Source organism: Bufo gargarizans, chromosome 1 (assembly GCF_014858855.1).
Source record: "Bufo gargarizans isolate SCDJY-AF-19 chromosome 1, ASM1485885v1, whole genome shotgun sequence".
In the NCBI taxonomy this organism is placed as follows: Eukaryota; Metazoa; Chordata; class Amphibia; order Anura; family Bufonidae; genus Bufo; species Bufo gargarizans.
The window spans coordinates 718357516-718376323 of NC_058080.1; the positions used below are offsets into that span (position 1 = coordinate 718357516).

Sequence of the window (18808 nt, forward strand, 5' to 3'; positions counted from 1 at the left end):
CCGATTTCATACGTATATATATATATATATATAAATATATATAGATCCAGAAAAAAGAGCGGCACTCCAGCAGATAAAAGCAAGTGAACCCTTTATTCACCCAGGTGGTGCAACGTTTCGGCTCCAAACATGAGCCTTCTTCAAGCAAAAGATGTATATATACTACAGAGGACAGTATACGGCTACAGATGGATCTGGATAGATTGGAGGCTTGGGCAGAGAAGTGGCAGATGAGGTTTAACACTGACAAATGTAAGGTTATGCACATGGGAAGGAATAATGCAAGTCACCCGTACATACTAAATGGTAAAACACTCGGTAACACTGATATGGAAAAGGACCTAGGAATTTTAGTGAACAGCAAACTAAGCTGTAGAAACCAGTGTCAGGCAGCTGCTGCCAAGGCCAATAAGATAATGGGTTGCATCAAAAGGGGCATAGATGCCCGTGATGAGAACATAGTCCTACCACTTTACAATTCACTCCCCTGCATAACGGAAACTGGATGGATCCGTTATGAAGGCCATAGACTTCTATTGTGACGGAATGAATAACGGAATGCCTCTAAAGGCATTCTGTCATAGAATTGCGTTATGGTCCGTGGTAACGGAATCCTTAACGCAATTTACCTTTTACCAGTGAACGAATTTCATAACCTGAAATTCGCTCATCTCTAATTATAATAAATTATATAGCTATAAAAATGCATTGTATAAATAAAAAAAACACAATAATACTAATAAATTCTATCAATAATAATTGTAATAAATTATATAAATAAACAATAATTGTAATGAGAGTACAACTTCTACTACTAATAATACATTTTTATAAATTATAATTATAATAAATTATATAACCATAAAAATACATTCTTTAAATAAAAAAACAACAATAATAATACTAATACATTATATAAATAATAATTGTAATAATAGTAGTAGCAGTAATAATAATTATTATAAAAAATATACATAACAATATTATTAATACCTTCTATAAATAATAATTGTAATATTTGTAGTAATAATAATTATAAAACATTTTTATAACCAAATAATAATAAATGATATAAATAATGATAATAAATTGACAGTTGCTCTCTATTAAACACTCTAGATACAAATACATTACAGCCTTGCATGTGGGCAGTATTGGCTGCACCTGCCATGATGTGGCGTCCCGTCATCAGACTGGCATCTCTGCTCTGGGCTCCCAGGTGCAGGTGGTACAGAGCAGGTGCCCGCCCAGGGATTGACGGGGAGCTGTGATGTCACCGCGCTGGCGCTCCCCCTGGTGGACGTCCCAGCGATGACACCGGCAGGGAGGCTGACTCCAGTGGGTGTCCTGGGAGAGCACTGAGCAGCTGATCAGGACCTGGCTGCAGGATCAGGGCTGGGGAGAAGCAGGAGGCATTGTATGGCTGCTGCTGCCACTGCCTAGAGGACAAAGCATGGAGGAAGAGGAGGGAGCAGCCTGGAGCTGGCTCTATCAGCAGCACCATGGTAAGTGCTTGGTGAGGATGCTCTGCAGCCATTCACTGCCCTCCAGTGCAATCATCTGCTGATACACAAAGAAGAATAGAGATGCTCTGCACAGCAGGACCAGCTGCGGTTACTGCCCTGTCCATGGGGATATTCAGGTGCCTGTGTAGAGATAGCATTGTTCACCTGCCGTGTAACCCTTTCCTGCCCCTTGTGATGCATTGCACTGGAGGCTGACGGTATATAGCGTATACAGGGCGTGTAGTGATGTATAGCTCATTATACGGTAACTGTTCTTCGCCTGTGGTTACAATGTTCACACAGTGCGGTATTATAGATGCTGTGTTACATTGTATCCTAGGTCTCATGGAACTACAAGTCTCAGGTTGCCGCTGGCAGACAGCATGCTGAGAGCTGTAGTTGTCCAGGAGCCCCTGGCTGCGTGTACCGTACGGTCCCCCCCTTCGCCCCCCATTCATTCACAGACTTGTCCCTCTCTTGTATCTGCTGGTGACTCACTTGTCATTTGTCGCGGAAGTCCATTCATTGTACGGCTGGTGTGCGCGCGAATCAGAAGCTGACAATTCAGAAACACGTGGGATTACTGTACGCCAGTGGTGTAGAACTACAACTCACAGCATGCCCTGAACGCCGCAGGGAGATATACATTATATACCACTGGTCTACAGGACACTGCATGGAGGGGCTGTCATAGAGTGCCAGCTCCTGGGGTTCACCCGACCCTGCAGTGTTTTATAGAGGATTAGAATGTCTGTACAGGGAAATGGCTTTAATCCGGCATCCGGTAATCCAGAGAGGCTGAGGAAACGGCGCACAGAGCTGAAATATAATGAGGAGGGTCAGAAGACCGAACGCTGAGCAAAGAGGAGACAGCAAGAAACTGTAAGTGACAGCAGCAGACTGTGATGGCAGGTATTTGGGTTTTTTTTTTCCGTAAAAGTTTTAAAAACTTAAAATTGAGTTTAATATATTTTTTTGTAAATGTCCGATTATCTAGAATACTGTTAATATGGATATATAGCCTATCTATCTCATATCTATCTATGTCATATCTATCTATCTATCTATCTATCTATCTCATATCTATCTATCTATCTATTATCTATCTATCTCACTATCTATCTATTATCTATCTATGTCACTATGGGGTTCTCTGTGGTTTCTGTCTCTAGACCACATTCATATTGTCTGTCTAAGGCTACTTTCACACTAGCGGCTCGGACCTCCGTTGGGTGAACATCCTGTCGGATCCGTCCTGCCGCTAGTGACCGTGGGCCCCCGGACTGCCGCTCCGTCCCCATTGACTATAATGGGGGCGGGGCGGTGTTACGGCAGCGCACGGCGAGAGGCTGCCGGAATAAATGTCGGACATGTCGTAGTTTTATTCCGGAAGCCTCTCGCTGTGCCTCCGCCGGGACTCCGCCCCGCCACGATTATAGTCAATGGGGACGGAGCGGCAGTCCGGGGACTCACGGTCACTAGCGGCAGGACGGATCCGACAGGCTGTTCACCCAACGGAAAAGCCTGCCGGAGGTCCGTGCCGCTAGTGTGAAAGTAGCCATAATTGCAACTCTTGAATCGGGCCTATTGTGAGAGGCTAGAGCAAAGCTGAGGTCCTTCAAAGTGGTGATCCCCCTTAAAGGGGTTTTCCAGGACTTATCCTAAGATCAGTGAGGATCCGACTCCGGGTGAGTGCTGTGGCCTCTTCTTTAGCCTGTAATGTCACGTCCATCAGTCACGTGGCTGTCCTACAACTCATTAAAATGCATAGGACTGAGCTGCAATACCAAGCATAGCCACTATAAAATGGATGGCGCTGTGCCTTGTATACTACGAAGAGACTGCATCGCATCTCCGAGCGTTGCAGCCCCTTCAAACAGCTGATCAGTGGGGGTTTAGGGGTCGGACCGCTACTGATCTGATATCCTGAGAATAGCTCATCAATATATCATTCCAGGAAAAACCCTTTAATTCATATATGAACTGCAAGAGACATTGTAAAACACCCGGAGTGAGCAAATAAAGCGGTGCCAATTTTGTACATGTAATACCGTCCTATAAAGTACACTGCCTCCCTGTGCTTCATAGACCTCCTTCTTGTATACTGTGCTATTATTGAGTGCAATGCATGAACAGTATGCGGTGTGCTCCCCCTAGTGGTGGCTGCAGGAAACAGGAGTCTTGTCATTTAACTCTCTGTCCATGCTGGATATTTGGAACTCTGTATCAGAAAGAAAAAATGGTGTTAAGATAGACTTTCGGGTCAGCTTTCCATTGCCGTCATACTGCGCTGTATCCCGGCCTCATACACCTCCGGTTTCTTACATTATATTTTAGCTTTTTTCTTTGATTGTTTTTGCTATATAGTTATTTTTTATTCTTCACTTGTGAAAAATGTATTACTGTCCTCCTCCCCGGGCTGCTGGTAATAGGAATGTCACTTTCTGATATAGCTGTGATCACAGCAATTGATTGTGTATGTGACCCAGAGAGGCGGCTGAACAGGAGAATAATCTATCAGCCGCTCTAGGAGGCGGAAGACATTGGAGGTAAAAAAGGACCCAGCGGACCTCTTCTGTGATGCAGGGCAGAAAACTGCCTCCTACTTGACCCATCTGATGCCACATTAAAGGGGCACCGACAAGGAATGGACGCTCAGGGTTCCCACAGTGATTATGGGGGGCAGTGGTGCTTTACTGCATTGTGGGAAAACTAGTAATGTGTGATAAGTGAGATCTCTACTAAATACATTAAATATAGTTATCATTTCCTTGTGTTTATCTATCTATCTCATATCTATCTATTATCTATCTCATATCTATCTATCTATCTATCTATCTATCTATCTATTATCTATCTCATATCTATCTATCTATCTATCTATCTCATATCTATCTATCTATTATCTATCTATCTATCTATCTATCTATCTATCTATCTATCTCATATCTATCTCATATCTATCTATCTATCTATCTATCTATCTATCTATCTATCTCATATCTATCTATCTCATATCTATCTATCTATCTATCTATCTATCTCATATCTATCTATCTCATATCTATCTATCTATCTCCTATCTATCTCATATCTATCTCATATCTATCTATCTATCTATCTATCTATCTCATATCTATCTCATATCTATCTATCTATCTATCTATCTCATATCAAATCAAATCAAATTAGCTTTATTGGCAGGACTAAATACATTTTAGCATTGCCAAAGTGGTTGGGAAAAAATTGGGTAAGGTTGGGGGATGGGGACATATACAGGGTGGGGGTATAGGAGTCCATGGTATATCAGGCTCCTCTCAGTCTATGGCAGGCAGTAATATATTGTGCTGCTGTGGCCGCTGTGTTCTCCTCTTCCCCCAGCAGTATGGAGAGTCTCTCCTCCTCCTCCATGGAGGTGAAGTCTGGGCAGAGATCAGACAGTCTCCTGAGGTGAGTCTCCCTCACTGCTGAGTATTTGGGGCACCGCAGCAGGAAATGAGCCTCATCCTCCACGGCCTCCTGCTCGCACTGCTGGCACAGTCTGCTCTCCCTGGGCACGTACCTCTGTCGGTGACGTCCGGATTCAATGAGCAGGCTGTGGGCGCTCAGTCTGTACCGGCTCAGTATCTGTCGGTCTCTTGGATTGGGGAGTTTCTCCAGATATGGGGCCAGTTTGTACTCCCTCTGCAGCCTCTGGTATACTGTCAGCTTCTGGGGTGTTTGTATGTCATTCCTCTAGATGCTAGTATACTCCTCTTTGTATCTATCTATCACTATAAAATACCTATTGATCTATCTGAGTATGAGAAAATCTCTTCAAATTCAAACTCCACTTAGAAACATAGAAACATAGAAACATAGAATGTGTCTGCAAATAAGAACCATTTGGCCCATCTAGTCTGCCCAATATATCTGAATCCTATGAATAGCCCCGGCCCTATCTTATATGAAGGATGGCCTTATGCCTATCCCATGCATGCTTAAACTCCTTCACTGTATTTGCAGCTACCACTTCTGCAGGAAGGCTATTCCATGCATCCACTACCCTCTCAGTAAAGTAATACTTCCTTATATTACTTTTAAACCTTTGCCCCTCTAATTTAAAACTGTGTCCTCTTGTGGTAGTTTTTCTTCTTTTAAATGTGCTCTCTTAAATCCTATAAAATTAAGATGTGACTTCAGATAACCCAAATAGCCGCCTTCTGCCATGTTTCACTCACAGGATACTAAGAAGCTGAGATACGAGATGCTGTTTGTTGGTGTTTTCACAATGTAGACCGGCTTTATTGAAGATGACCTGACGTTTACCAGTTGGAGGTCCATCTGACTGGGTAGAGATGTGTTTTGGTCTTTTATTGTATGTTATTATCAGGTGGGAGAAGCAGGTTGGTGTTTTAGTTAGTAGGAGTAATGTTGGCCCTGAGTAATGGACGCCTCCTCCCCACTCAGAATACATTATCATAGCCAGCGGCTCCTATACAGTGATAGGTTTCTGTCTCGGAAGAAAACATTTTCACATTTGAGATCAGCGTGCTGGGTTCCGATCTGACCTGGGACCACATCCTCATGTAGATTGTCCCCATTTTTGCACGGTTTGCTTCAGGGTCCCTGATCTCTTCCCACAGCCCAAGAACATTCTAGTAGCTTAAATGGCTTCCTATGAAATTGGCGATAGTGGGCTTCTGAGATATTAGATTGTAAGCTCCTTGGACTGAAAGGAACTGGTTCTGGCACCTGTTATGAACAATGCTATAGAATATGTTATAATACTTTGATATAGGGAAGGGTTGAGATGGTGACAAACTGGTTAATTGCCCAGGGCCCACATGTTCTAAGGGGACCCCAAGTAATTTCTACATATAAACCTTTATCAGGAACTCTACCATTAATTCCTCCTCTGCTCTAGACCACCAGGATATTTACAACCCCTTCACTGTCCTGCACCACTAGGGGCTTTACAGTGAACCCCATCACTTCCTTAGACCACCAAGAACTTCACATTTTAAGGAGTTTTCTGGGACCCCAAAAATTTTGGCAAAGTCCAGGAGTGTTTTAAAATAAAAGAAGAACCCTTATGGATCTGATCAATTCTCTGCTGTTCCAGCTCTGTTGCTCCAGGGCACCCGGTGGTCTGTGTTTGTGCTGCTACAGCAATGAGGTGCCCGATTACTACTCCATGTGACCACTGCAGCGAATGAGTGGCCTCAGAGGTCACCTGCAGTGGTGGGTCATGTCATTTCGGCAGCACCGTTCTTGCTACAGCGACGATGAACCAGACGACCTCATGTGACCTCTGAGGCTGGTGATTGGCTGGCACTTCGAAACATGGACCACCGACAGCTCTGAAACGGTGGTGGATTGAGCCAGTGAGTATTATTTAATTCCCAGCCTATTATTTGGACACCGTATGGTGGTATTATTTGACCATTGCATAGCAGAATACCCATTTTATATAAAACTGTATCTGTAGTCTTGCATTTACTAGGCTGAAACAAATAGACTGAGTGCAAATACACTGCCCGTCCCCCAAAAAAAGTCGCCACCCAAAAAAAAGCCTTTAGCTTTGATTACGGATACGGCACACATTCGTTGTGGCATTGTTTCGATAAGCTTCTGCAATGTCACAAGATTTATTTCCATCCAGTGTTGCAATAATTTTTCACCAAGATCTTGCATTGATGATGGTAGAGTCTGACCGCTGAGCAAAGCCTTCTCCAGTACATCCCAAAGATTCTCAATGGGGTTAACTGGACTCTGTGGTGGCCAATCCATGTGTGACAATGATGTCTCCTGCTCCCTGAACCACTCTTACACAATTTGAATCTGATAAATCCTGGCATTGTCATCTTGGAATATGGCCGTGCCATCAGGGAAGAAGAAATCCATGGATGGAATAACCTGGTCATTCAGTATGTTCAGGTAGTCGCTGACCTCATTCTTGGAGCACATACTGCTGCTGAACCTAGACTTGACCAACTGCAGCAACCCCAGATCATAGCACTGCCCCCACAGGCTGGTACAGTAGGCACTAGGCATGATGGGGGCATCACTTCATCTGCCTGTCTTCTTACCCTGATGCGCCCATCACTCTGGAACAGGGTAAATCTGGACTCATCAGACCACATCACCTTCTTCCATTGCTCCAGAGTCCAATCTTTAGGCTCCCTAGCAAATTAAAGCCTTTTTTCTGGTTTGCCTCACTGATTAGTGGTTTTCTACACAGCTGTTCAGTCCCAATCCCTTGAGTTCCCTTCGCATTGTGCGTGTGGAAATGCTCTTACTTTCACTAATAAACATAGCCCTGAGTTCTACTGGTGTTTTTCTTCGATTTGATTTCACCAAACGTTTAAGTGATCGCCGATCACAATCATTCATGATTTATTCTTCCCGCCACATTTCTTCCTCGAATACGATGGGTCCCCACTATCCTTCCAGTTTTTAATAATGCGTTGGACAGTTCTTAACCCAATTTTAGTAGTTTCTGCAATCTCCTTAGATGTTTTCTCTGCTTGATGCATGACCACGAGATGTGTCTTTCGACATGGTTGTTTAAGAAATGAGAAGCAACTCATTGCACCAGTCGGGGTTAAATAACTTGTTGCCAGCTGAAAGATAATCGCCCATGCAGTAATTATCCAGTAGGAGGCTCATAACTATTTGCTTAGTTAAATCCAGGTGGCGACTTTTTTTTTTGGGGCAGGCAGTGTATATGTATCACCCGTCGGTGTGACTCTCCCGCGTCTCCCACAACATATTTATCTTCATCTAGCTGTTGTGTCTGTGTGACAAATAGTGCATGTTTTTTTTTTTTTGCACTTGACGCAAGACTAATTGTTTGCTTCAGGGTCACTGATTTCATCCCACAGCCCAAGAACATACTGCTATCTTAAATGGCTTCTTAGATATTAGATTGTGAGCTCCTTGGACTGGCAGGGGCTGATCCTGGCACCTTTTCTGAACAGTACTATATAATATAATACCACAATATAGGGATGGGTCACAGTGGGGACAAACTGGGTAATTGCCTAGGTGGACGCAAGCCTGCTTCTCTAACAGCTTGGCTCGGTTGAGGCTTCTGCCCGGTCGCGGTGGACGCGAGCCTGCCGTTCCCTTCCCCGGAGGTGCCGCGCTAAGAGCGGTGCTCTCAATCACTGCTCCCCACCCCTGAGCGGCGGTGCATGAGGCTCTTGTCAGGCCGCGACTCCACAAGCGCGGACGCGATGGGCACAAGCCTGCCACTCTCCTTCCCTGGAAGTGCCATGCTAAGAGCGGGGTTCTGTTGAGGCTCCTGCACGTGCGTGGCTCCACAGACATGGCTGGGGGTGGAAGGCGCTTGCCGCCCCCTTCCCTAGAGGTGCCGTGCTCAGAGCAGGGCCGCGGTAGATGCCAGGGTTGCCAAGGACTCATCCCCTAGGAAATTAAGTAATTTGTACATATAAACCTTTGCTACGAACTCTACCGTTGATCCCTCCGCTGCTCTAGACCATCAGGATATTTTCAACCCCCTCATTGTCCTGAACCTGTCACAACCAGACAGCTGAGAAGCTCTGACAGAAGCCTTTCAGAACCTCCTCCTTGAGTATTCTTTGTTTTGAATTTCAGTTCCTCATCTCGTTAGCCTCTCTCAGCTGTCATGTAGTTGGACTGATTGCATCCCTTTAAATTCCTCCCCATAATGCATTAGTGTGCGGCTTATACAACTTCCTGGAGTGTGTGTGCATGCTGATCCTATTTTCCAGCCTTCTACAAGATAAGTGCTGTACATTTATTTGTGATTTTCTGTTTGCTGGATCCCAGGTGACCCTGACTCCCTCCGTGTCTAGTGTAGGGAGCCGGTGGTCGTGTCCCCTCACTATTGTAGGGTGTTCAGGTGGTATATAGTCGAGGTACGTGGATATGCGATCATCCACCATTGGGATTTTCGCATAGGCTGAGCAGACAGGGAGAGAGCAAGGTCTGATGCAGGGGTCTCCTTTGTTCCTTAGTTTTGGATCCAGTGAGTCATACATTCATTTTGCATTGTCTTGTTTCCTGTACACCCGTGACATTATAAGCCGCCAAAACCGTCTCAAGCATGGATCCGGTTTCACTTTTGACTGAACGTTTCCAGGGTCTTTCATTGGAGGTAGCTGATCTCCGTAAGACTCTTTCTCAGTTTCTAGTGACCGGTTCAGCTTGCTTTCATGGAGCTTGTTCTGAGCCTAAGATCTCGCTCCCGGATACGTTCTCCGGGGGTAGTGAGAATTTTGTGCGTTTCAGAGAGGCTTGCAAACTCCATTTTCGCCTTCTTCCCCATTCCTCTGGTGATGAGGAACGGAGGGTGGGGATCATTATATCGCTGCTCAGGGGAAACGCTCAGTCGTGGGCCTTTTCGCTGCCGGTGGGGGCATGGCCCCTCCGTTCAGTGGATGAATTCTTTTTAGCCCTGGGTCAGATATATGATGATCCGGATCGTATTGCTCTGGCTGAGTCTAGACTACGTCTGTTATGCCAGGGTAAACAATCCGCAGAGATATACTGCTCAGAATTTCGGAGATGGGCAGCTGATACTGGTTGGAATGATGCTGCACTCCGAAGTCAATTTTGCCATGGTCTTTCAGAGGGATTGAAAGATGCATTTGCCTTTTCATGAGAGGCCTATCTCCTTGGACTGTGCTATGTCTCAGGCCATTCGTATTGACAGGCGTCTTAGAGAGAGAGGAGAGATCTCTCCTTCCTGTCATACTCAGTCCCAGGACAGTGCAGCGGTCTCATTCTATGCGCAGGAGTCTCAGTCGCTGTCAGCCCCTTCTGAGCAGGAGCCCATGCAGCTGGGGTTGATTGCCTCTGACAATAGAAGATTCAGCCTGCATGGGAAGGTTTGTTTTTGTTGTGGAGGTATAAATCATTTGGCAAATGTTTGTCCCTCTAGGAGATTCAGGCAGTTTTCTGGGAGTAATAAAGAAACAAAAAGGAAAAAATCTTTTAAAAATGTTCCATCTGTTACTATTGGCAGGGTTGAGGCGGAAATTCAAGGTTTTCCGTTTGCTTGTAGTTCCCGTTTTGTCCTGCCTGCCAGGGTGGCGCTAGAGAGCAAGACAATTTTTTGTGAGATTTTTGTAGATAGTGGAGCAGCTGTCAATCTCATTGATAATCATTTTGCGATAACTCATGGTTTCCAGGTGTGCACTTTGGGAAAGGATATTCCTGTTTTTGCTATTGATTCCGCTCCACTTTCTCAGAAATCATTAAAGGGCATAGTTCACAATATTCGTTTAATTGTGAGTGATGCTCATGTTGAGGATGTGTCATGTTTCGTCCTTAGCGGATTGCCTACTCCTCTAGTGTTGGGGCTACCCTGGCTCACTAAACATAACCCCACCATTGATTGGCAAGCGAGGCAAATAAATGGTTGGAGTGACTTTTGCAGAGAGAATTGCCTCACGACATCTGTTTCTGAGGTTTCTATTAAGACTGTACCACCTTTTCTCTCTGAATTTTCGGATGTCTTCTCTGAGAGTGGAGTTCAGGATTTGCCCCCGCACAGGGAGTACGATTGCCCTATTAATCTCATCCCAGGCGCCAAGCTGCCTAAATCTCGTTTATACAATCTTTCCCAACCTGAAAGAGTCGCTATGCGTGCTTATATCTCGGAGAGTCTGAGAAAGGCCTCATGCACACGACAGTATTTTTTGACAGTCCGCAAAAACGGGGTCCGTAGGTCCGTGATCCGTGACCGTTTTTTCGTCCGTGGGTCTTCCTTGATTTTTGGAGGATCCACGGACATGAAAAAAAAGTCGTTTTGGTGTCCGCCTGGCCGTGCGGAGCCAAACGGATCCATCCTGAATCACAATGCAAGTCAATGGGGACGGATCCGTTTGATGTTGACACAATATGGTGCCATTTCAAACGGATCCGTCCCCATTGACTTTCAGTGTAAAGTCTGGAGTCCCTTTTATACCATCGGATCAGAGTTTTCTCCAATCCGATGGTATATTTTAACTTCAAGCGTCCCCATCACCATAGGAACGCCTCTATGTTAGAATATACTGTCGGATATGAGTTACATCGTGAAAACTCATTTCCGACAGTATATTCTAACACAGAGGCGTTCCCATGGTGATGGGGACACTTCTAGTTAGAATATACTACAAACTGTGTACATGACTGCCCCCTGCTGCCTGGCAGCACCCGATCTCTTACAGGGGGCTGTGATCAGCACAATTAACTCCTCAGGTGCCGCACCTGAAGGGGTTAATTGTACTATCATATCCCCCTGTAAGAGATCAGGGCTGCCAGGCAGCAGGGGGCAGACCCCCCTCCCCAGTTTGAATATCATTGGTGGCCAGTGCGGTCCCCCCCTCCCTCCCTCTATTGTAATAAATCGTTGGTGGCACAGTGTGCGCCCCCCATCGGCCCCCCCCTCCCTCCCTCTATTGTAATAAATCGTTGGTGGCACAGTGTGCACCCCCCATCGCCCCCCCCTTCCCTCTATAGCAGTAACAACATTGGTGGCCAGTGTGCGGCCTCCCATCTCCCCCCCCCCCCCCCGATCATTGGTGGCAGCATAGTTCTGATCGGAGTCCCAGTTTAATCGCTGGGGCTCCGATCGGTAACCATGGCAACCAGGAAGCTACTGCAGCCCTGGTTGCCATGGTTACTTAGCAATAGTACAATAGTAGAAGATTCATACTTACCTGCTGGCTGCTGCGATGTCTGTGACCGGCCGGGAGCTCCTCCTACTGGAGAGTTTAGCAATGCGCCGCACAGACCTGTCACTTACCAGTAGATGGAGCTCCCGGCCGGACACGAACATTGCAGCAGCCAGCAGGTAACTATGAATCTTCTACTATTGTACTATTGCTAAGTAACCATGGCAACCAGGACTGCAGTAGCGTCCTGTTGCCATGGTTACCGATCGGAGCCCCAGCGATTAAACTGGGACTCCGATCGGAACTCCGCTGCCACCAATGATCGGGGGGGGGGGGGGGGGAGATGGGAGGCCGCACACTGGCCACCAATGTTGGTAATGCTATATAGGGAGGGGGGCCGATGGGGGGCGCACACTGTGACACCAACGATTTATTACAATAGAGGGAGGAAGGGGGGGCCGATGGGGGGCGCACACTGTGCCACCAACGATTTATTACAATAGAGGGAGGAAGGGGGGGCCGTTGGGGGGCGCACACTGTGCCACCAACGATTTATTACAATAGAGGGAGGAAGGGGGGGCCCGATGGGGGGTGCACACTGTGCCACCAACGATTTATTACAATAGAGGGAGGAAGGGGGGTCCCGATGGGGGGCGCACACTGTGCCACCAACGATTTATTACAATAGAGGGAGGAAGGGGGGGGCCGGGGGGCCGCACACTGGCCACCAAGCTATTATTACAATAGCGGGAGGGAGGGTGGGGGGCCGCACTCGCCACCAATGATATTCAAACTGGGGAGGGGGGGGGGTCTGCCCCCTGCTGCCTGGCAGCCCTGATCTCTTACAGGGGGATATGATAGTACAATTAACCCCTTCAGGTGCCGCACCCGAAGGGGTTAATTGTGCTGATCACGGCCCCCTGTAAGAGATCGGGTGCTGCCAGGCAGCAGGGGGCAGTATTGTACACAGTTTGTAGTGTATTCTAACTAGAAGCGTCCCCATCACCATGGGAACGCCTCTGTGTTAGAATATACTGTCGGATATGAGTTTTCACGAAGTGAAAACTTAGATCTGAAAAAGCTTTTATGCAGACGGATCTTCGGATCCGTCTGTATGAAAGCAACCTACGGCCACGGATCACGGACACGGATGCCGATCTTGTGTGCATCCGTGTTCTTTCACGGACCCATTGACTTGAATGGGTCCGTGAACCGTTGTCCGTCAAAAAAATAGGACAGGTCATATTTTTTTGACGGACAGGATTCACGGATCACGGCCTCGGCTGCAAAACGGTGCATTTTCCGATTTTTCCACGGACCCATTAAAAGTCAATGGGTCCGCGAAAAAAAACGGCACAACGGCCACGGATGCACACAACGGTCGTGTGCATGAGGCCAAAAGGACACATACGACCCTCGAAGTCACCTGTTGCCGCTGTTTTTTTCTTTGTTAAGAAAAAAGATGGTTCTTTAAGACCTTGTCTGGATTTCAGGGAGCTGAACAGTATCACTATTCGTGACCCTTATCCGCTTCCTCTGATCCCGGACCTGTTTAACCAGGTTGTTGGGGCTAAAGTCTTTTCCAAATTAGATCTAAGAGGGGCATACAACCTGGTCAGGGTCAGGGTCAGAGAAGGAGACGAATGGAAGACGGCCTTCAATACCCCTGAGGGCCATTTTGAGAATTTGGTTATGCCTTTTGGTTTGATAAATGCTCCAGACGTTTTTCAGCATTTCGTGAACAGCATTTTTTATCATTTAATCATTTTATTAGTGTATTTGGATGACATTTAGATTTTTTTCTCCTGATTTCAAAACTCATAAGGAACATTTACGTCAGGTCTTGCTCATCCTGCGGGAGAATAAATTATACGCGAAACTGGAAAAATGTGTGTTTGCGGTTCCAGAAATTTCTGGGGTTTCTTCTCTCCGCTTCTGGTTTTCGCATGGACCCCGAGAAGGTCCGCCCTGTGCTTGAGTGGGAGCTTCCTGAGAATCAGAAGGCGCTGATGCGTTTTTTGGGCTTTGCCAATTATTACAGGAAGTTTATTTTGAATTATTCCTCTATTGTTAAACCACTCACTGACATGACCAGAAAGGGGGTAGATTTTTCTTCCTGGTCGGTAGAGGAGCGTAAGGCCTTTTCTAATATCAAGGAGAGTTTTGCTTCCGCTCCCATCTTCGTACAACCTGATATTTCTCTACCCTTCATAGTTGAGGTTGATGCTTCTGAGGTGGGTGTGGGTGCGGTCTTGTCTCAGGGTTCCTCTCCTGCCAAATGGCGACCGTGTGCCTTTTTCTCGAAGAAACTCTCCTCCGCAGAGAGAAATTACGATGTGGGAGATAGGGAATTGTTGGCCATCAAGTTGGCTTTTGAGGAATGGCGCCATTGGCTGGAGGGAGCCAGACACCCTATTACCGTGTTTACTGACCATAAAAATCTGGCCTACTTGGAGTCAGCCAAGCGTCTGAACCCGAGACAGGCCAGATGGTCTTTGTTCTTTTCAAGGTTTAATTTTGTTGTCACGTTCCGCCCTGGGGTTAAGAATGTGAAGGCAGATGCCCTGTCACGTTGTTTTCCGGGAGGTGGGAATTTTGAAGACCCGGGTCCCATTTTGGCTGAAGGTGTGGTGGTCTCTGCTCTTTTTCCTGAATTGGAGGCAGAGGTGCAGGCAGCCTAGTCAGAGGCTCCTGATCTTTGTCCTCCTGGGAGGTTGTTTGTGCCTCTCGCTTTAAGACACCACAATACGGTCCTTGCTGGGCACCCGGGGGCAAGAGCCACAGTGGATCTCATCGCTCGGAGATTCTGGTGGCCTGCGCTTCGTAAGTCGGTTGAGGGTTTTGTGGCAGCCTGCGAGACTTGCGCTCGTGCCAAAGTCCCTCATTCACGGCCATCAGGTCCTCTCCTTCCCTTACCCATTCCTTCCCGTCCTTGGACACATCTGTCCATGGACTTCATAACGGACCTGCCTCGTTCCTCGGGGAAGACTGTGATTCTGGTGGTGGTGGACCGTTTTAGCAAAATGGTGCATTTCATCCCTTTTCCTGGTTTGCCCAATGCTAAGACGCTGGCGCAGGCATTTATTGATCACATTGTCAAATTGCATGGTATTCCTTCAGACATAGTCTCTGATAGGGGCACGCAGTTTGTTTCCAGATTCTGGAAGGCTTTCTGTTCTCGCTTGGGGGTTCGGTTGTCATTCTCTTCTGCTTTCCACCCGCAGTCGAATGGCCAGACAGAGCGCGTCAATCAGAATCTGGAGACATATCTGCGCTGTTTTGTGGCGGAGAATCAGGAGGATTGGTGTTCTTTTTTGTCCCTTGCTGAGTTTGCTTTAAATAACCGTCGTCAGGAGTCCTCTGATAAGTCACCATTTTTTGGTGCATATGGGTTTCATCCGCAGTTTGGGACTTTCTCAGGAGAGGGTTCTTCTGGTTTACCTGATGAGGACAGATTCTCCTCGTCTTTGTCTTCTATTTGGCAAAAGATTCAGGATAATCTAAAGAGCATGAGTGAGAGATATAAGCGTGTGGCAGATAAGAGACGTGTGCCTGGTCCAGACCTGAATGTTGGTGATCTGGTGTGGTTGTCTACCAAGAATATCAAATTGAAGGTTCCCTCCTGGAAGTTGGGTCCTAGGTTTATTGGGCCTTACAAAATCCTGTCTGTCATCAATCCTGTTGCCTACCGTCTTGATCTTCCTCAGACTTGGAAGATCCATAATGTTTTTCATAAGTCCTTATTGAAACCTTATGTTCAACCCATTGTACCCTCGCCTTTGCCTCCTCCTCCGATTATGGTTGATGGGAATCTTGAATTTCAGGTCTCTAGGATTGTGGATTCTCGTCTTGTCCGCGGTTCTCTCCAGTACCTCGTTCATTGGGAGGGTTATGGTCCTGAGGAGATGATGTGGGTCCCAGTGACGGACATTAAGGCCACTCGTCTCATCAGGGCTTTCCATAGGTCCCATCCTGAGAAGGTGGGCTCTGAGTGTCCGGAGTCCACTCGTAGAGGGAGGGGTACTGTCACAACCAGACAGCTGAGAAGCTCTGACAGAAGCCTTTCAGAACCTCCTCCTTGAGTTTTCTTTGTTTTGAATTTCAGTTCCTCATCTCGTTAGCCTCTCTCAGCTGTCATGTAGTTGGACTGATTGCATCCCTTTAAATTTCTCCCCATAATGCATTAGTGTGCGGCTTATACAACTTCCTGGATTGTGTGTGCATGCTGATCCTATTTTCCAGCCTTCTACAAGATAAGTGCTGTACATATATTTGTGATTTTCTGTTTGCTGGATCCAAGGTGACCCTGACTCCCTCCGTGTCTAGTGTAGGGAGCCGGTGGTCGTGTCCCCTCACTATTGTAGGGTGTTCAGGTGGTATATAGTCGAGGTACGTGGATATGCGATCATCCACCATTGGGATTTTCGCATAGGCTGAGCAGACAGGGAGAGTGCCAGGTCTTATGCAGGGGTCTCCCTTTTGTTCCTTAGTTTTGGATCCAGTGAGTCATATATTCATTTTGCATTGTCTTGTTTCCTGTACACCTTCCGTGACAGAACCACCACGGGTTTCGCAATGAACCCCATCACTTTCCTAGACCACCAAGAACTTTACCTATTTACAGGGTTTTCTGGGACCCCCAAAAATTGCCTAAAGTCCAAAAGTGTTTTAAAATAAAAGAAGAACCCTTACGGATCTGCTCAATCCTCTGCTGTTCCAGCTCTGTTGCTCCATGTCACCCAGCGATCTGAGGTGCCCGTGTCTGCGTGACGAAGGGTGCGTGTATTTTTATTTTGCACTTGACGCGTGACTAATTGACGACAGATTTGACCTTTTTTAGATGGAGCCAGAATCAAAGGATCCCGCTGGTGCCTGTGTGATTTCCATGCAGCCTCAGCACATTCGACGGACAGTTTTGAAGACCGGAAAGATGAGATTTGTTGCTAAGAGATTTAATTACTACGTGTGAGGATTCACAAGGTTGTAGACTCTCCTTCATGTTGATTTATTTAACTTGTTTACTAGACGCGTTTCCAGTTCAAGGTCCGCACTAATAAGGTTAGGCGAGGAGACGTTCCCTGTACATGATGAGATATTTCTATTAGACAACACCCAAAACCTACCTCTGCTTGCTGCACACTGCATCCCCCAAGCCTTCATCCCCCTAAATGGTGAGGGTCCGACTCCTGCCACCCCTGCCTTTTAGCTATGTGAAGAGGCTGCAGTGCTCCTGTGAGTGTCGCAGCCCCTTCCTAGGCCAGTGACGTCTCATTCCTTGGTGCCATGGCCTATGTGCAGCATAGTCTGTTACGGACCAGCGGGTGTTGACCCACTGTGCCAACTAACTGGTTAAGGATAACCCTAAGGTTGTTATTCCGGCGCCCCCTTGGTATTCACCCTTTAATCAATGTACAGGGGTCTAGCATCCGCTTCAGGGAAGAAACCAGGCCACTACTTCCTGGGATAGTCCCGATGTATAGAATAAATAATTACAAGAATAGGTGCAATACTCTGGTGGATGCAAACAGTAACATCTGACTAACCCTCACACTGATGTTAAAAATGAGACTTTAGCCAGTATATCCTTATATTAAGGGCATACCTGAGCCCGTGCACCACGCCAAGGTTTCTCAAGTGGCACAGGACCTAACGCTAAACCTATCTGTACCCAGGGGCGGATTAAGTGCATGATAGGCCCGGGGCTGTCTACCCAACTTGGGCCCCCCCCCTCCATTTTAGTTTATTTTTTTATTTTTTTGTATGAAGAGGCTGCGGTGCTTCATGGGCGCCACAGTCTCTTCTTAGGCCATATGACATCTTCAGACAAAAAAAAAATACCCCAAATTGGGTCCTAAACTGAAAAATTTGGTCGTCAAATTTAAAATACATATAATTGTAATAAAAAAGACATGGAGGAGAATACAGCACCACATACCTGTTACATCCAGTGACATCTCCTGTCATGTAGACCTTCTCTTTCCTCTTCTCCTCCATTTGACCCAGACCACCATGGCAAATTCTTTTAGCCGCATCTCGTCTCTACAGTTTGTCACACAGACACGTTAGATTTCTCAATTTTTCCATCAACCTCCTCATCCTGGTGTCCCCACAGTGTCATCCTGCCACCCCCAATACTGTGCCCGTTGTGCTCCCCAATGCCCCAGGAACTATACTGCTGAAAAAATAGTGACCCTGATAGATATAATTGGGGTAATTTATCAAACTGGTGTAAAGTAGAACTGGATTTCCAAAAGAGCTGTCAAATATGAAAGGTGGAATCTGATTGGCTGCTATGGGCAACTAAGCCAGTTCTGCATTACACCAGTTTGATAAATTACCCCCAGTAATAATAACACCCTATATTGTGCTCCAGGTAATAATCCCTGTATAGTGTCCCCAGAAATAATAGAATTGCCCCTACAGTGCCTCCCCAATAGCAACACCCCCATATAGTAATTTCCACCACACTGCCCCCACATAGTAATCCCCCCATAGTAATTTGCCCCCACACAGTAATTTCCCCCAAACTGCCCCCATATAGTAGTTTGCCCCCACACAGTAATTTCCACCACACTGCCCCCACACAGTAATTTCCACCACACTGCCCCCACATAGTAATTTGCCCCCACATAGCAATTTCCCCACACTGTTCCCACACAATAGTTTTCCCCA

The 18808-nt window shown here is 46.5% G+C and overlaps 1 protein-coding gene across 2 annotated transcripts in view; it reads left to right on the forward strand.

Annotated features, from left to right (window-relative positions):
* The first annotated feature begins 1194 nt into the window (after positions 1–1194).
* Positions 1195–18808, forward strand: part of MAPK4 (mitogen-activated protein kinase 4) — a 102294-nt gene continuing 84680 nt past the window's right edge. Inside the window, exon 1 of one of the 2 annotated variants that reach the window (XM_044292648.1) lies at positions 1195–1505. Coding sequence is in view for 1 of the 2 variants with exons in the window: in XM_044292650.1 (XP_044148585.1) it covers positions 1503–1505 (3 nt within the window). In the remaining variant the exon portion in view is untranslated. The remainder of the gene's footprint in view (positions 1506–18808) is intronic. The other variant, XM_044292650.1, reaches the window with a different exon arrangement.